Source organism: Salvelinus sp. IW2-2015, linkage group LG4q.1:29, assembly GCF_002910315.2.
Source record: "Salvelinus sp. IW2-2015 linkage group LG4q.1:29, ASM291031v2, whole genome shotgun sequence".
Classification (NCBI taxonomy): domain Eukaryota; kingdom Metazoa; phylum Chordata; class Actinopteri; order Salmoniformes; family Salmonidae; genus Salvelinus; species Salvelinus sp. IW2-2015.
This window is the reverse complement of record NC_036842.1, coordinates 34,192,859-34,212,030: the sequence shown is the minus strand read 5'-3', so window position 1 is coordinate 34,212,030 and position 19,172 is coordinate 34,192,859. Positions and strand designations below refer to the sequence as shown.

The 19,172-nt window shown below is 40.3% G+C and overlaps 1 protein-coding gene across 5 annotated transcripts in view; it reads left to right on the top strand.

The window, feature by feature from the left end:
• Positions 1 to 16,390: 16,390 nt before the first annotated feature.
• Positions 16,391 to 19,172, top strand: part of cdk5rap2 (CDK5 regulatory subunit associated protein 2) — a 64,705-nt gene continuing 61,923 nt past the window's right edge. For all 5 annotated transcript variants that reach the window (XM_023984501.1, XM_023984504.1, XM_023984500.1 and 2 more), the window contains exon 1: positions 16,391 to 16,555. In XM_023984501.1, the coding sequence (XP_023840269.1) occupies positions 16,503 to 16,555 (53 nt within the window). In that variant the 5' untranslated portion in view covers positions 16,391 to 16,502. The remainder of the gene's footprint in view (positions 16,556 to 19,172) is intronic.

Below are 19,172 nucleotides of genomic sequence, written 5' to 3'. Positions count from 1 at the left end.
GCATGTTGAAAGAGTGGATTACTGAAATCGATGGCGCCAACTAAACATACTTTTTGGGATATAAAGAAGGATTTTATCTAACAAAACGACAATTCTTGTTGTAGCTGGGACCCTTGGGATTGCAAACAGAGGAAGATTTTCAAAGTAAGTGATTTGTTTAATCGCTATTTGTGATTTTGTGAAGCCTGTGCTGGTTAAAAATATGTTGATGTGGGGCGCTGTCCTCAGACAATCGCATGGTATGCTTTCGCTGTAAAGCCTATTGTAAATCAGACAACACAGTGAGATTAACAAGAATATAACCTTTTAAATTATATACGATACTTGTATGTTCATGAATGTTTAATATTACGATTATTGGATTCTACCTCTAGTTCAGATCCTCGGAGCTCCCAGCCTCACCAGACCGTGCCTGAGAGACCAGCCCATTCAACATCACCAGCTGTCATCATAGGCAGCTTTATGGTGAGAAACATCTCGGTCCCCAAGACAAAAACCCTGTGCTACCCAGGAGCACGAGTACACAACATAACAAGGCTGCTTCCGACTGTTCTACCACAGATGCCAGGAACTGACACTGTCGTAGTCCATGTGGGGTCAAAAGACATCAGGAGGGCTAGCTTGGAACATTTGAAGTTTGATTTTAAAGAACTGATTTTAGCATTAAAAGAGTCCAAAAAGCAGACAATAATTTCAGGTCCAGTACCATCATTGGGCCGCCGGTGTGAAAGATTCAGCAGACTGCTGGCATTACACATCTGGCTAAAAGATTACTGTAGCTCTGCTGGAGTCACTTTCATTGATGACTTTGACACCTTCTGGAAACAGAAGATACTCTACAGAGTCCATCCAAATCATCTTGGCTCCTGGACTGTTTCAACGCACTTCAAGGCTGCGTTGAAACAATGACTGGTAAATGATCCAAGACCAGCTCAGTTAATCCCTATCATTGTGACAATAAGTCGCCATAATGCTGCATCAAATGTACATGATCTTAGGGGCATTGGCAAACACAATCTAAGTCATTTAATTTATGTTCCCCTAATTGCTTCATCTGTTTTTCCTACAGCTATTGTAAGCAGTAATCATGAGCCTATAAACCAGAGTTACACTGTTAGCACTGAGGCGCTGTGCACTAGTATCAAATCAAATCAAAGTTTATTTGTCACGTGCGTCGAATACAACAGGTGTGTCACCTTAGTGACATGCTTACTTACAGGCTCTAACCAATAGTGCAAAAAAGGTATTAGGTGAACAATAGGTAAGTAAAGAAATAAGAACAACATAAAAAGACAGTGAAAAATAACAGTAGTAGGAAGACCACTTTATGCAGCTCACCCTGCACTATCAGCTCCAATGTAAATAACATGAGTAAGTCTACTTCTGATAGGCTTCCCAGTAAAGCATTAAAAACAATCAAGCAACCCAGAAAAAGTGCTAAAATTTGCCTATACTAACATATGTAGGCTAAGAAACAAGGTCCACGAAGTCAATAATTGCTTGTAACATGACATTCATATTCTGACTATCTCTGAAACTCACTGAGATAATAATTTTTATACCTGTTGTATTCGGCGCACGTGAGAAATAAACTTTGATTTTATTTATCTAAAATTGTTTGTGAAGCTCAAAGTCACTTCTAAATGTTTTGAACATGATGCACGAAAACTGCTAATATCGGTCCCATGACTTATATGACATTGCATGGATTGCCGTGATACCTTGTCCATAGACTGCTGGAATCCTTTGCCGTGTACTGGTAGGTGCTTCCTGCACTCCCCACCCCGGTTGCCCCAGCTGTACCACTCAATCACTTGAGTAGACTGCCCTGTCCGGCAGTCATGGCCTACATGGTCTTGTAGCCCTTGATTCTTAGCTGGTACGTCTCTCTCAGCTTCACCACAGCGCATTGTTCACAACGTCTCCGGGCTACTTGAGCCGTCTCCCGTAAGGCACCTCAAAATGCTCCAGGCCGGTTCGGTCACGCTGGGTCTCCCTCAAGACTAGCAAGGGAAGCTCAGTCTTCTGCCCCAGCCACTCCCAGGACCACCGATGGAGACATTAGGACCTGATTTGCAGTGGTGGAAAAAGTACTCAATTGTCATACTTGAGTAAAAGTAAAGATACCTTAATAGAATATTACTCAAGTTAAAGTGAAAGTGACCTTATAAAATACTACTTGAGTAAAAGTCTAAAAGTATTTGGTTTTAAATATACTTAAGTATCGAAAGTAAATGGAATTGCTAAAATGTACTTAAGTATCAAAAGTAAAAGTATAAACCATTTCAAATTCCTTATATTAAGCAAACCAGATGGCATCATTTAAAAATATTTTTTTTATTGGCAGATAGCCAGGGGCACACTCCAACACTCAGACATAATTTACAAACAAATAATTTGTGTTTTGTCAGTCTGCCAGATCAGAGGCAGTAGGGATGACTAGGGATGTTCTCTTGATGTGTGTGAATTGGATAATTTTCCTGTCAAAATGTAATGAGTACTTTTGGGTGTCAGCGAAAATGTATGGAGTAAAAAGTACATTATTTTCTTTAGGAGTGTAGTGGAGAAAAAGTAAAAGTTGGCAAAAATATAATTAGTAATGTACAGAAACCCCAAAAAACTACTTAAGCAGTACTTTCAAGTATTTTTACACCACTGCTGATTTGGGTACACACAAGAACGCAAGCACAACAGCAACACATAACAAAACAAAACTGGCTCCATACTTCAAAACTGATCCTGCTGAAGCTACGTCAAATGTCATAGGAATGAAAAGGTGTCCCGTTCGTTTGGATCTGGGTTGAGCAGGTAGAGTGAAGTAGAGAATAAACACAAAGGTAAGTTTCAAAGATGTAATAAATATAAGACAGGTTTTCCATTAGTTTCAGAATGTACTTTTCCTTATTTCAGTTACTGTGGCCATTCTGGCTCAGGAACACATTTGAAACCCATGCAAGTTAAAAATGAATCAACAAACAAATAAAAAAATACACAATGGCTGCGTTTCAAACACATAAAAGACACTCTCCTACACTTACCCTTGCCTTTTGCCCTTGGGGGAATCCCCGCGGCAATCTTTGACGTCGGTCCAAACAATTAGCCAAGCAAGGGAAGTTGGCAACGATAGCCCCTAAGCCCTCGTTTGTGATCGAGTGTGTGAGTGTGCAATTCTGTTCACTCCGGGGCCTTAATAAAACCAACATCAACATACAAGTGTAAGTAAAAACAAATGTAAATAAGTTTGAAATTGTTCTACTAATGCACATGACGACAAAAACACGTATCGTAAAAGTAATTATGTTTTTGTTTAGCTAGCACATACAACTTTCCCTGCTATCACACTTGTACATTGTGATTTTCGATTTACCTGATATAGTCGGATGGTTAACATTCGATGTCTGCGGATGCATTGTCTTCTAGCCAAGATATGAAATGCAATCATAATTGACTGTAGCGCATATAATGCACACAAAACAGCTACCGGTGGTTCCATGATGACTGAAAACACAACCGTGGGACGAACGAGTGACAAATTTCCAGGCAAGAGCAATCCATTTATTTAATTCTTCCCTCGCCCTGTAAGTGTCAACTCATCAAACGTCATGATATGTCATTAGAAGTACTTAACTTGAGGGCTGACGAGAGAGGATGTGTCTTTTACATGTTTGGAATGCAGCCATTGAGGCACAGGATGTGGTGTAGCCCAGCTAGCAGACAACCATTTTCTTTTAACTGTTTCACAATCCTCAGTAGCCACGTGCTCTCACCTAAATACTGCCACATGCTCTCTACCAACGTGGCTCCACCATGCCTCTGGACTGCATATTTTCCTGTGGGCTGCTGCCTAGAACACATAAAGAGGGGGATTTAAATGCACACATCAAAGTCACATGATCAGTTCAATTACCCAAGAGGATACTGTCTTGACAATGAGGGCAATTAGTCACACCCATGACACAGTTCCTTTTTTGCATGTATGGATGACCACCACCATCATAAGTATGCTGATAACTCTGTTGGATTCTGGGTTAAACTTGGAACATTGCTATCCTAGAGACTGGTTTTTACATCAGAAGTTAATGGTTATCTGTAGGAGCCAGATGGCTTTGGAATGTGCTGGGTGGACGGGAGGAAATCACAGGATTGCTATAGGGGATACGGGTGGACATCTGTGGATTAGGAAAATTAGGGTTTGTTGTCAGATCCCATTAAGGGAGAAATTATGGTTTATTACCCTATTACTTCGTCTTCCTGTTGAACCATAATATATGTAAGGATTGGAGAGAAGGAGGAGTGCCTAAATTGGAGTATATATACTTGTGGTGGTGGAAACATGTTTTGTCTAATGCAGCTGTATTGATCCTCTGGGAAGAATACACTTGGTTAAGCTTTCATAATGTCCGTTGAGTGTTTTACTCTGAGAATTAGAACCTAACAGTTGGAGCTGCGAGCAGGGCTCACCACAATTTGTAGTCAAACCAGAGAGCCCAGATCAGTGGAGCAGGAGCTGGCAACATACAAGGTAGGCACAGTTCCTACACATGTTTCCACTCATTTTGACATCTTGGGGAGATGAGAATCGTAGGCTGAACAATTATAGGATACAGACCTAGAGAGCCTGAGTTTATTCGGTAGGCCCATTTTGTAACGACCGGTTGTAAATATCTGGTGTAGGGTAGGTTTCATAAGGATAGGTCCCGAGTGGAGGTTTTCCTCTGCGAGATCCAGGTAAAAGACAGGTGTAGGGTGGGTTCCTTCAAGGATAGATCCCGTGTGGAGGTTTTCCTCTGCGAGATCCAGGAGTGACAATACAGTGCAGGGTAGGTTCCGTATTAGGATAGGTCCCTAGTGGGGGTATTCCCCTGCGAGATCTATAAAAGGGACAAAAGTCCCAGCTGCAGTGAGTTTTTGTAAAACGAGAGTTCTAGAAGCTAGTGAGTTTTAGGAAGATGAGAGTTCTCGAAGCAAGTGAGTAAAAAGAATCTATAAAAAAAATAAGGAAAAATAAAATATTCTAACACTATTTGAGTTACGTGTAGTAGCAATAGGGAGAGAGGTTGGTTTATGCCCTATGGGGAGGGGGAACCATGAAAGATTATGTGAAAATAGGAAGACAAGTATGAATAATTTTGGTAATGTGGGTTATCAACAATATGAGGCGCAGTACTGGAATAAGACATTAAGTTATCCGTATTCTCCAGTAGTAAATGTGCAGATGCTATAGTATAGGTTCTAATACAAGGTATTTAGTGTCGTGACCAATTAATAGGCACAAATACCATAACCATTCTCTGGGGAAGTGGGTAGCGCTACCTTGGAAAATAGTTAATAGAAGGTGTGTATTATAGAAGGGAGAGGTTTGGGAATAATAACTATTGAAATGTCGACAAACGACCCCGTTTAAAACCATGGAGGCGCTGAAAGAAGTGCACAAGCATTCTACCAATTCAGCTCGAATATGGCAAAAATTTTGCAAACTGGATCAAATTGGGCAACATTTCCCTGCTGGCGGAGAATTCAAATCAAATAAAGAATTCAGGGAGGCAATTATGACTTGGCACAATGACATAAAACCAGAATCAAAAGCTCTATACAAACCGATAAACCCGGAATTAGTAGAAGTACTCAGCCACAGAAAGACTGGGTACGGGAGTGCATTGATAGAATTTGCATTTCTGCTTTGATGGCAGGTTTGAACCCTGTGATCAAAACGGAAATTGCGGATGTAGTGGATGAAATAGAGCAGGATGTTTTGAGAGTGAAATATAACTCTGCTCACTTCGCAGACGTGCAAGTTTAATAGGGCCACAGGGAAAGTCACTAAATATGGTTTCAATGGCCAAGGTAAGATAAAGAAACGTAGCGAAAAAACATAAAAGCGTAAGGAGATAGCTCCCTGTTTTAGATGTGAGACTATTGGACATTGGAAGAATGAGTGTAAGGTGATACTGGAACCTGCTGCAATCGAAGGAAATGCTGCTATACAAGCCTTTGCATCTTTTTCAAAAGAGCAACAACAAATCCTTTTGAGAGTAGCAGGAGAGGAAATGTCACATTTTGGTGTATAGCCCCGGTACGATCGATAGTGGTTCATAGAGATTACAGTTCTATGTGAAGGAACACATATGAGATCACGTCTTACACAACTTTTTAATAGATGCCAGGGAACAAATATCGCAGATTACTTATGATGAGAGATTGGCTAAATTTGCCACAGAAAAACTTATTTTGGGTTGAAGAATCTAAGCGAAATGCCAGGGGAATGGATTCTAGAGGTAACGCATTTAAATTATCTGGCCAAACATTCCTTGCAAACTCAGAGAGCCTTGTTTTTTTTTTTGATCTCATGAGACATTTTATGTGATTTTATTATTAAATAGCTTTACATTTTATGTCGTCTTATTATGAAATAGATTTTTAGAATGGACAAAAGGGTGGAGGGGTCACGAGAAATTAGCATGTGGTATTGGGGAGAGCAGTTAGTGATATTCGGCAGTTTTAAGTATAAAAGTATCTGGATTAAGCCATAAATGGAGTTCCCAGATAAGTAAGGCCTGTTCATGTGTGTTTTTTTGACCTACGGTTAACCACACACACCAGCGCGCACACACAATTTACCGGTTACGAATATGCGTTAGTGGTGATGATACTGTGGGATTTATTTTGGTTGCGGTCTTTTCAATTCAGTTTTAAATTGGGTATGCAGAAGGATGGAAATGTTTGGAAGCTTTTGAAATCAAATCAAATTCAAATCAAATTTCTTTATAAAGCCCTTCTTACATCAGCTGATGTCACAAAGTGCTGTACAGAAACCCAGCCTAAAACCCCAAACAGCAAGCAATGCAGGTGTAGAAGCACGGTGGCTAGGAAAAACTCCCTAGAAAGGCCAGAACCTAGGAAGAAACCTAGAGAGGAACCAGGCTATGAGGGGTGGCCAGTCCTCTTCTGGCTGTGCCAGGTGGAGATTATAACAGAACATGGCCAAGATGTTCAAATGTTCATAGATGACCAGCATGGTCAAATAATAATAATCACAGTGGTTGTCGAGGGTGCAACAGGTCAGCAACTCAGGAGTAAATGTCAGTTGGCTTNCTCCCTAGAAAGGCCAGAACCTAGGAAGAAACCTAGAGAGGAACCAGGCTATGAGGGGTGGCCAGTCCTCTTCTGGCTGTGCCGGGTGGAGATTAAAGCAGAACATGGCCAAGATGTTCAAATGTTCATAGACACAAAACATTTCTTACGCAAAAACTTATGAAGCTTCTTAATAAAAAAAGATAGTTCGTAAATCCAATACCTCAACAATATCTTAAGATTGAATGATTTTCTTACGAACTTCTCAAATATCTTCTTACATATCTTTTTAAGATGTATGTTGCTAGGCAACCATTTTAGCTAGCTATCTAGCTAGCAATTGCAATCATGTTAGCATATTTCTTACTGAGATTACTGTTCTAAAACAATCAATACTGAAACTTTAAGATGAAGTTTGTGAGTGAATTAAACATGTTCAGTTGCTTTCAATATCTTTTTCTCTCACTGCGCTGAGTTTAAGACAAGGGTTTAGATATCTTGGAATTAAGGAAATTTCCAATAACTTTATTGTCAAGAATCTAATTTCTTCTTAACACTTTTTGCTTAAGGAGAAAGATAAGAAATAGCACAAGAAAATGTTCAAGAACCGTTTTGAGGAATAGCAACTTTGCTTAACTTTCTTCTTAAGTCTATAGTTAAGGAAAAAATGGCAGTTAAGAAGACATTTCTTTATAACTTCTTATGGCTGCAGGGGCAGTATTTAGTTGCTTGGATGAAAAGGTGCCCAGAGGTGCCCAGAGTAAACTGCCTGCTCCTCAGTCCCAGTTGCTAATATATGCATATTATTATTAGTATTGGATAGAACACACTCTGAAGTTTCTAAAACTATTTGAATGATGTCTGTGAGTATAACAGAACTCATATGGCAGGCAAAAACCTGAAGAAAAAAAAATCCAACCAGGAAGTGGGAAATCTGAGGTTTGTAGGTTTTCAACTCATCGCCTATCGAATATACAGTGGGATATGAGTCAGTTTGAACTTCCTACGGCTTCCACTAGATGTCAACAGTCTTTAGAACATTGTCTGATGCTTCTACTGTGAAGTGGGGCCGAAGGAGAGGGGATTGAGTAAGGTCTATCATGAGCTGAACATGCGCTGACCATGCGCGTTCATGTGAGAGCGAGCTCTGTTCTATCGCATTTCTGAAGACAAAGGAATTCTCCGGTTGGAACATTATTGAAGATTTATGTTAAAAACATCCTAAAGATTGATTCAATATATCGTTTGACATGTTTCTACTGACTGTTACGGAACTTTTTGACATTTCGTCTGCTTTTAGTGAACACGCTTCGTGACTTTGGATTTGTTTACCAAACACGCTAACAAAAGTAGCTATTTGGACATAAATGATGGACATTACCGAACAAAACAAAAATGTATTGTGGAAGTGGGAGTCCTGAGAGTGCATTCCGACGAAGATCAGCAAAGGTAAGTGAAGATTTATAATGCTATTTATGACTTTTGTTGACTGCACAATTTAGCGGGTAACTGTATGGCTTGCTTTTGTGGCTGAACGCTGTTCTCAGATTATTGAATATTGTGCTTTTGCCGTAAAGCTTTTTTGAAATCTGACACAGCGGTTGCATTAAGAACAAGTGTATCTTTAATTCTATGTAAAACATGTATCTTTCATCAAAGTTTATGATGAGTATTTCTGTTATTTGATGTGGCTCTCTGCAATTTCTCCGGATATTCTGGAGGCATTTCTGAACATGGCGCCAATGTAAACTGAGGTTTTTGGATATAAATATGAACTTTATCGAACAAAACATATATGTATTGTGTAACATGAAGTCCTATGAGTGTCATCTGATGAAGATCATCAAAGGTTAGTGATTCATTTTATCTCTATTTCTGCTTTTTGTGACTCCTGTCTTTGGCTGGAAAAATGGCTGTGTTTTTCTGTGATTTGGTGGTGACCTAACATAATCGTTTGTGGTGCTTTCGCTGTAAAGCCTTTTTGAAATCGGACACTGTGGTGGGATTTTAATTATGAGATTTCTGTTGTTTGAATTTGGCGCCCTGCATTTTCACTGGCTGTTGTCATATCGATCCCGTTAACGGGATTGCAGCCCTAATTTAGTTTTAAGAAGGTTTCGTGAATCTAGGTCCAGGAGTCTATGAAAGGCATAACATCACAGTCCAACACATAACATATCCCTTGAGAAGTTACAACAGCTCACCCCAAATTCTGCCACACCACACTGATTATATGAATCACAGCAAAATGAAGTTGGTGAAGATCAACTGCAGAAAATTGAAGTCGACTGCAGTCAAAATGTAGCTGCAAGTCAGACAATTTTTATCACCATAGTGCAGCACACTTTGAAAGGCGACTTGGACAGTTCGGGGGGGGGGGTTGGACAAGATGGCGTGTCCGCCAGAATGGTTGTCGGACCTGGAGATGGAGTCAGGGGAAGCCATTCAGGTTGGTAAGAAAGCGGACAGGGAAAAAAGGAAGAAGGTGGAAATATGGATTGAACATGATGAGAGTGAGGATGAATTAGGGATGAAGATGTTTTTTTTGCCCAGTGGGGGTGTGATTTTTTTGAGAGAATAGATCCTTTCCTTCTGGCTAATCAATTTGTTGTGTCAGGTTAGATGGAAAAGAGGTTGGGGAATGTTGTGTCAGTGGTAGTGACTCGGAGTGGAATCATGTGGATTTTTTCAGTTTCTGCCATCCAGAGGTATTTTCTGGAGCAAGGCACCATTGAACTAGTGATAACTGAAGTGGTGTTATCTGTTGAGTTGGGTCAACGGAAGTTGAAGATTCTCGGTGTCTGTGACAGCCGCTGTTTGGCGCAACGCAGACCCGGTGGAGAGCGTGGTGAAACACTGTCTGTACTAGTGAGTTTTGATGCAGAATTTTTACCAGATAAAGTTAAGTTAGGATGTGTCAGGTATCCTGTGAGAGCTTTTGTCCTGAACCATTATGGTGTTTTAGGTGTCAAGCTTATGGTCATGTGGCAGCAGTGTGTAGTAGAGAGATTCCTAGATGTGAGAAGTGTGCAGGAGTACATGAGACAAAGGAATGTGTAGTATTGGTGGAAAAGGTTGTGTCGTAAATTGTAGGGGTACCCATGGTGCTTTAGATCAGAGGTGTCCGGTGAAAGAAAGGCAGGTTAAGGTTGCCAGGATCAGAGTAGTGCAGAAGGTGTCGTATGCTGAGGCAGTGAAGAGAGTAGTAGAGGAAGATAGGTCCAGGGTGATGCCAAGAGTGTGCAAAGTTGTCGTCAAGGCAAAGGGTGGCTACTTTGAAGAATCTAAAATATATTTTGATTTGTTTAACACTTTTTTGGTTAATAGAAGTGCCTGTTCCCAGTGCCGGATTCCATGTGTTATTTCATAGTTTTGATGTCTTCACTATTATTCTACAATGTAGAAAATAGTAAAAATAAAGAAAAGCCCTTGGATGAGTAGGTGTGTCCAAACTTTTGACTGGTACTGTATATATTTACCAAAAAAGATATGGGGGATTGGAAATTATGCAGATAATTACATTGTTAGAAGCCACAATCTACAGTATCTGCAATATTAAAGGTGATCTACAACCTAAGGATAAAAAATGTCATACATGTCCCACTTCTCTCCCTTCTGCGGAATCTTTCTTGCACCCTGTCTCCTGCTTTTTCCTCTGACTCACTTCCTCTGAATTTCTTAGTCACTGAATGTTGTAGATGGAATGATAACACTTACCCTAAACAGAAATAACAGAGCACATAGTCGGCTACGGTTGAGTTTCCAAAGCTGAACCTTCGTCAAGATCTCCTACACCCAGAGAGTTGGGAGGGACCTACCAGCATTTGTGACTCATGAAGGGGTATAATCCATTCCACTACATGATAACGCCTTTTGGTCTCAGTTCGGTTCCCAGCTATTTTCAGAAAATAATATCCATCATCCTTGCAGGGGTCCCTGGAGTGGCCGTCTACTTGGACAACATTGCCATCCACAATGAACGTCTGTAAGCATTCTTCGCTCAGCCCACACAACCTCACTGAGAAGTGCCTGATCGAGTTTGTCATGTTCCATCTGTCAGCCTACAAGCAATGGCGGCCCACTTATTTTAATTAGATGGAAAAGTGGCTTGTGCTGAACTGAGCAAGGCGAGAGGAGCATGGTGAACACAGTGTGCATTAAGTTGGTAACAGAGGGTGAGGGGTAGCCTGGGTACCAGTCTGTTTTGAATTATCAACCCACTCCTTGATAGCAGAAACAGACTGGTACCCTGGCTTGGAAGAGGGAGGGAAAATCATATACTTACAGTTGAAGTCAGAAGTTTACATACACCTTAGCCAAATACATTTCAACTCAGTTTTTCACAATTCCTGACATTTAATCCTAGTAAAAATGCCCTGTTTTAGGTCAGTTAGGATCACCACTTTATTTTAAGAATGTGAAATGTCAGAATAATAGAGAGAATGATTTATTTCAGATTTTATTTCTTTCATCACATTCCCAGTGGGTCAGAAGTTTGCATACACTCAATTAGTATTTGGTAGCATTGCCTTAACATTTTTTTACTTGGGTTAAATGTTTTAGGTAGCCTTCCACAAGCTTCCCATAATAAGTTGGGTGAATTTTGGCCCATTCCTCCAGACAGAGCTGGTGTAACTGAGTCAGGTTTGTAGGCCTCCTTGCTCGCACACACTTTTTCAGTTCTGCCCACAAATTTTCTATAGGATTGAGGTTAGGGCTTTGTGATGGCCACTCCAATACCTTGACTTTGTTGTCCTTAAGCCATTTTGCCACAACTTTGGAAGTATGCTTGGGGTCATTTTCCATTTGGAAGACCCATTTGCGACCAAGCTTTAACTTCCTTACTGATTTCTTGAGATGTTACTTCAATATATCCACATAATTTTCCTTCCTCTTGATGCCATCCATTTTGTGAAGTGTACCTGTCCCTCCTGCAGCAAAGCACCCCCACAACATGATGCTCTTGGTGTTCTTGGTGTTCTTCGGCTTGCAAGCGTCCCCCTTTTTCCTCCAAACATAATGATGGCCAAACAGTTCTATTTTTGTTTCATCAGACCAGAGGACATTTCTCCAAAAAGTACAATCTTTGTCCCCATGTGCAGTTGCACATGGGGACAACATTTTGAGTTTTTTATGCCGGTTTTGGAGCAGTGGCTTCTTCCTTGCTGAGCGGCCTTTCAGGTTATGTCGATATAAGACTCGTTTTACTGTGGATATTGATACTTTTGTACCTGTTTCCTCCAGCATCGTCACAAGGTCCTTTGCGGTCGTTCTGGGATTGATTTGCTCTTTTCGCACCAACGTACGTTCATCTCTAGGAGACAGAACACGACTCCTTCCTTAGCGGTATGATGGCTGCGTGGTCCCATGGTGTTTATACTTGTGTACTATTGTTTGTACAGATGAACGTGGTACCTTCAGGTGTTTGGAAATTGCTCCCAAGGATGAATCAGACTTGTGGAGGTCTACAATTTTTTCTGAGGTCTTGGCTGATTTCTTTAGATTTTCCCATGATGTCAAGCAAAGAGGCACTGTTTGAAGGTAGGCCTTGAAATACATCCACAGGTAAACCTCCAATTGACTCAAATTATGTCAATTACCCTATCAGAAGCTTCTAAAGCTATGACATCATTTTCTGGAATTTTCCAAGCTGTTTAAAGGCACAGTCAACTTAGTGTATGTAAACTTCTGACCCACTGGAATTGTGATACAGTGAAATTTAAGTGAAACAATCTGTCTGTAAACAATTGTTGGAAAAACTACTTGTGTCATGCACAAAGTAGATGTCCTAACCGACTTGCCAAAACTATAGTTTGTTAACAAGAAATTTGTGGAGTGGTTGAAAATCGAGTTTTAATGACTCCAACCTACGTGTATGTAAACTTCCGTCTTCAACTGTAAATAGGAGATAGAATGTTTTATTTTATTTAACCTTTATTTAACTAGGCAAGTCAGTTAAGAACAAATACTTATTTACAATGACGGCCTACCCCGGCCAAACCCTAACCTGGACGACGCTGGGACAATTGTGCGCCGCCCTATGGGACTCCCAATCACAGCCGGTTGTGATACAGCCTGGAATCGAACCAGGGTCTGTAGTGACGCCTCTACCACTGAGATGCAGTGCCTTAGACTGCTGGGCCCCTTGGGAGCCCATGTAGAAGAGTCTTGGTCGTTCCAAACTTCTTCCATTTAAGAATGATGGAGGCCACTGTGTTCTTGGGGACCTTCAATGCTGCAGAAATGTTTTGGTACCCTTCCCCCAATCTGTGCCTCGACACAATCCTATCTCGGAGCTCTGCGGAATTGGACAATTCCTTCGACCTCACGGCTTGGTTTTTGCTATGACATGCACTGTCAACTATGGGACCTTATATAGACAGGTGTGTGCCTTTCCAAATCATGTCCAATCAATTGAATTTACCACAGGTGGACTTCAAACAAGTTGTAGAAAAATCAATGGAGCTCAATATCGAGTCTCATAACAAAGGGTCTGAATACTTATTTAAATAAGGTATTTCTGTGTTTTATTTTGAATAAATTAGCAACATTTTCTAAAAACCTGTTTTCACTTTGTCATTATCGGTACTGTGTGCAGATTGAGGAAAACCTTTTTGTTTTGTCCATTTCAGAATAAGGCTGTAACGTAACAAAGTGGAAAAAGTAAAGGGGTTTGAATACTTTCCGAATGCACTGTATAACACACAGTGCGGCCCTACGGGCTTCGTTGAAGACCGAAAGCGGACCCGGGACAAAATTAGTTAAGACACCCCCATGCTTTAGGGTTTAATTCATTAATGATCGACTGTTGTATTTGAATCACCTGAGTAATATAATGATCAAGAAACGTGGAATGGCTTGGTCCCTTGAACCTGTTGCTTCTTTGGGGCAGCAGGTAGCCTAGTGGTTAATGTTGGGCCAGTAACTGAAAGGTTGCTTGATCGAATCCCCGAGCTGACAAGGTAAAAATCTGTCATTCTGCCCCTGAACAAGGCAGTTAGCCCACTGTTCCTAGGCCGTCATTGTAAATAAGAATTTGTTCTTAACTGACTTGCCTAATTAAATAAAGGTTAATTAAAAAAGTATTCAATTCCTAGAACTGGCCACCCGGCCAAACTGAGCAATCGGGGGAGAAGGGCCTTAGTCAGGGAGGTGACCAAGAACCTGATGGTCACTCTGACAGAGCTCCAGAGTTCCTCTGAGAAGGTAGAACCTTCCAGAAGGACAACCATCTCTGCAGCACTCCACCAATCAGTAAAAGGCACATGACAGCCCGCTTGGAGTTTGCCAAAAGGCACCTAAAGACTCTCAGACCATGAGAAACAAGATCCTCTGGTCTGATGAAACCAATATTAAACTCTTTGGCCTGAATGTCAAGCGTCACGTCTAGAGGAAACCTGGCACCATCCCTACGGTGAAGCATGGTGGTGGCATTATCATGCTGTGTGGATGTTCTTCAGCGGCTGGAACTGGGAGACTAGTCATGATCGAGGGAAAGATGAACAGAGCAAAGTACAGAGGGATCCTTGATGAAAACCTGCTCCAGAGCACTCAGGACCTCAGACTGGGGTGAAGGTTCACCTCCAACAGGACAATGACCCTAAGCACACAGTCAAAACAACGCAGGAGTGGCTTCGGGACAAGTCTCTGAATGTCCTTGAGGGGCCCAGCCAGAGCCCGGAACATCTCTGGAGAGACCTCAAATTGCTGTGTAGCGACACTCCCCCTCCAACCTGACAAGAGCTTGAGAAGATCTGCAGAGAAGAATGGGAGAAACTCCCCAAATAATGTAGGTGTGCCAAGCTTGTAACGTCATACCCAATAAGACTTGAGGCTATAATCACTTTCAAAGGTGCTTCAACAAAATCCTGTCTATCGGGTCTGAATACTTATGTAAATGTACAAAGTTTTTTTTATTTTCAATACATTTGCAAAAATGTCTAAACCTGTTTTTGCTTTGTCATTATGGGTTATTGTGTGTAGATTGATGAGGGGAAAAAACAATTTAATCAATTTTTGAATAAGGCTGTAACGTAACAAAATGTGGAAAAAGTAAAGGGGTCTGAATACTCTCCGAATGCACTTTATATCCACTCCATAAAAAATAGTCCTCTATCCATAGCTTGGGGATTTTTTAAAGCTCCCTGAATGTCTAGTATAATTTCTACAGTTTCAATTTGGTTTTAGTCATTTTACACCACCCACAGGCAGGATGTTGCCCTAAAGTGACCTGATTGACCAAGTCCACTAAGATCACTCTGCTGAAGTACCCCTAACCTAGCAGTCCACATTTTTTAATCTATTCCAGAACTAATAGACTTGACGATTTGGTAATCATTAGAATCAGGTTTGCTTTGTACCTGTAATTAAAGAAGCAAGCATTCCCATAGATCAGTGGTTCTCAATCCTGGTCCTGGGGACCCAAAGGGGTGCACATTTTTGTGTTTGCCCTAGCACTACACATCTGATTCAAATCATCCAAATCCTGATGAGGTGTAGTGTGCGAGGGCAAAAACATAGATGGTCAGCAGAGGGTGCTATGAACCCAGGTAAAACCATCATGACCAAACTCCCCCACTCATGCCAGGCAACCACCATAGTCAGCTATAATCTGTGGAGGCATCAAATGTCACAACATTAGAATATGAGATTAGTAAACCTAAAATGTTAACATTTTGAGTAAATGTAGCTACCACAGGGGAAATACATCAATATTTAAAAACTGTTTGTGATAACACTACTACAGGACATGTTTTGTAAGGGAGCAGAGACGACAAGAGGAATCAAGGAGAACTAGAAAAGAAAAGCCATAAGTGTTATTTCAATTGTATAACATCACTGGTGGTGTCATTATGAAAAAGTGTCCATCCATGGTCAAATATAATGTAAGCAATAATTGTTTTTAACTCATTTTTTCCCTTATTTTTTAAATAAAAATGATGGTTTCATTTTCCAAGTATTTGCGTACCTAACAACTAGGCCAGCTTCATACACACACATTATATATACACACACACTACATTTTCCCATGAGCCTCCCCACCAATCATTAGGAAAGTGTATTTGTTTTGACCAATCGGACACTGCGCGCCTGCTTTTGGGCTCCACCCTAGAATTTCGAGGTGGCATTGGGGTGTATTCATTACACCTATTCTGTTGTAAAAGTTCTGCAACAGAAAACGTTTACTCCAAACGAAAACGTTTTCAAACGAAAACCAGAGTTTCTCTTGGACAAATTCAAGTACGTCCCTCACCGGTTCGTTTGGTTATTTAAAATGTTAAACGACTTCCGTTGCATGACATAATGAATACACCCATAATGACGTTAAATCAAAATGGCGGTAGTAACGACTGCTTTGAATTTTATACCCGCTTCATATTGAGGTTTACTCGTAAATATTGATATTAATTAAAAAGGAATACTATTTCAGGATGGATTCCGTCGTTGGAGATGATCAGACGCTTCCCTTTGACATCAATGGAAGGTACGCGATTTGCCTGCCAATAACGTTAAAGCTAGCATATCTAGCATATCTAGCTAACGTTATTCAACTAAAGTTAGTTCAAAATTGGTGTTGATATAACGTTATTAGCTTACTGGGGTTAAAGCAAGCTAGCTCAAGTGGTCTGTGGCATTTGTTTCAGACGGGTAAGACAATAGGGCTGAAACTAATAGCTAACGTTAGCTTCCCACGTATTTTAACTCCTCACTTGACTTTGCACAAGCTAGCTAACGTATTTCCGTTAACTTAGTTGTTACAAATCTTATGGTAGCTGGTTGCCAACTGGTTATCTGGCTAGTAACGCTAGTTAGCCACGGTTGTTGACAGTGTTGTCATTAACGTTCATTCAAACCAAATAGTATTCTAAACAATACTACTAAATAGCTAGTCAAATGACTACCTGAGCCTGCTGACTATGCACACAGGAATCTGACACCCCAACATGTGCATACTGACGACTCACAACATACGCTGCTACTACTGTCTTATCTATCCTGTTTCCTAGTCACTTTACCCCTAATTTACATAGCTAGCTACCTCAATTTCTAAGGGGTATGGTAATATTACTACCTGTATATTATAGCCATGTTATTTTCAACGGTATTCACTATAGCCATGTTATTTATTTTACTTAGTTATTCCTCGTGTCATTTATTTTTAACTGCATTGTTGGAAATGGACCCGTAAGTAAACATTTCACTGATGGTCTACACCTGTCTGCGAAGCAGGTGACATATAATTTGATTTAAGCCATCACAGTTGCGCAACTCAACTCGGTTGTGGTGAAATATTCATAGTTAGTTAATAATGTTAACTAACTAAACAACCAACAAGGCAGTTGATTTATTGTGAATTCCCATAACTAACAAACCCCGACGTTCCGATGCTGTTCCTTGACAGTCACGTTCATTTGTATTGATGAGATCCAATACGTCTCCTCTGACGCGTATGTAGAATTCAATTTGAACTTACTCTACCTGTTGTTAGCTAATTTGGGCTTTTTGTGGGTTTAAATTAGACAACATATCCACAGGAAAGTATTATTAAAACGACTTAGCCACACACAGTGACCAGTGTTTATCACGATTTGTTTGCTCGTCACCTGAAGCACGCGCACTAACCAGTGTTTCCCCGCCACATATGCTGTGGTGCAGCGCCAGGGCAAAATAATTGCCGCTACGCAACAATAAATTTTTTTTTTTTTTAAATGGAACATTAAAAAATATTCAATTCAAGGGGCTTTATTGGCATGGGAAACATGTGTTAACATTGCCAAAGCAAGTGAGGTAGATATTATACAAAAGTGAAATAAACAATACAAATTAACAGTAAACATTACACATACAGAAGTTTCAAAACAATAAAGACATTACAAATGTTATATTATATATATACAGTGTTGTAACAATGTACAAATGGTTAAAGCACACAAGTTAAAATAAATAAGCATAAATATGGGTTGTATTTACAATGGTGTTTGTTCTTCACTGGTTGCCCTTTTCTTGTGGCAACAGGTCACAAATCTTGCTGCTGTGATGGCACACTGTGGAATTTCTCCCAGTAGATATGGGAGTTTATCAAAATTGGATTTCTGCTTAGGAGCACTTTGAAGATGGTAGAACAGTCCACGTTTACTTTTCCTGGTCAAACAAAACGACTAATTCATAGAAAAATCGGAAACCCCCATAGTAGAATAGTTGATTTATTTACCTGAATCGGCTTGTGTGTTCTATGCAAGATAAATATTCCTCTCGTTGCCTATTCTAGTTATGTGAGCCATAGGGAGGAAAAAATGGATTCGGACATACACAGTCAATGCACAACAGTTCTTGCAATCGCCAGAACAGCAGTTTTACTGGCCTTTGTTAAAAAAAAGGGATTCCAGCTTTCGATTCTTACTTTATTTCTCAACTCCTAAATCTGCACGAACTGCACCATTTTAAACTGTTTTTTAGCAGTGGCATGGTTATGCACTTTACAGCTTTGCAATTAGCAGTAAGTGCATAGGGGAGAGTGGGGCTAAATGTAACACATGTCAATTGTAGGGTAACTTGGGGTACAATGCCACTACCTCAAAATAATTTGTTGGGAGTGACTTAAAAAATTGTCATTAGACAATTTTTTAAAGTCACAGATAAATTATGAAACATTATATTTTTAGTTGATCATGAGTAGTGGCAACCAGGGAAAGTGTTGAGGGGAATGTCATGAAGTGGTTTCTGTGAGAAGTAAAGGCGTGTTACCCCGGTTGGCGAGTTACTCTTAACAGGTAGGCAGTATACATACATTATATACACTATGTCCCAAAAAACATGCATAAACACAAAGTTAATCTCTAGGATAACTATACTTAACAAAAATAAATGCAAAATGCAACAATTTATATAATTTTACTGAGTTATAGTTCATATAAGGGAAAAAGTCAATTGAAATAAATGTATTAGGCTCTATTCTATGGATTTCACAGGACTGGGCAGGGGCGCAGCCAATCAGAATTAGTTTTTCCCCACAAAAGGGCTTTATTACAGACAGAAATATTAGATTATCAGATTTTCCAGCAGGTGAAGAAGCCAGATGTGGAGGTCCTGGGCTGGTGTGG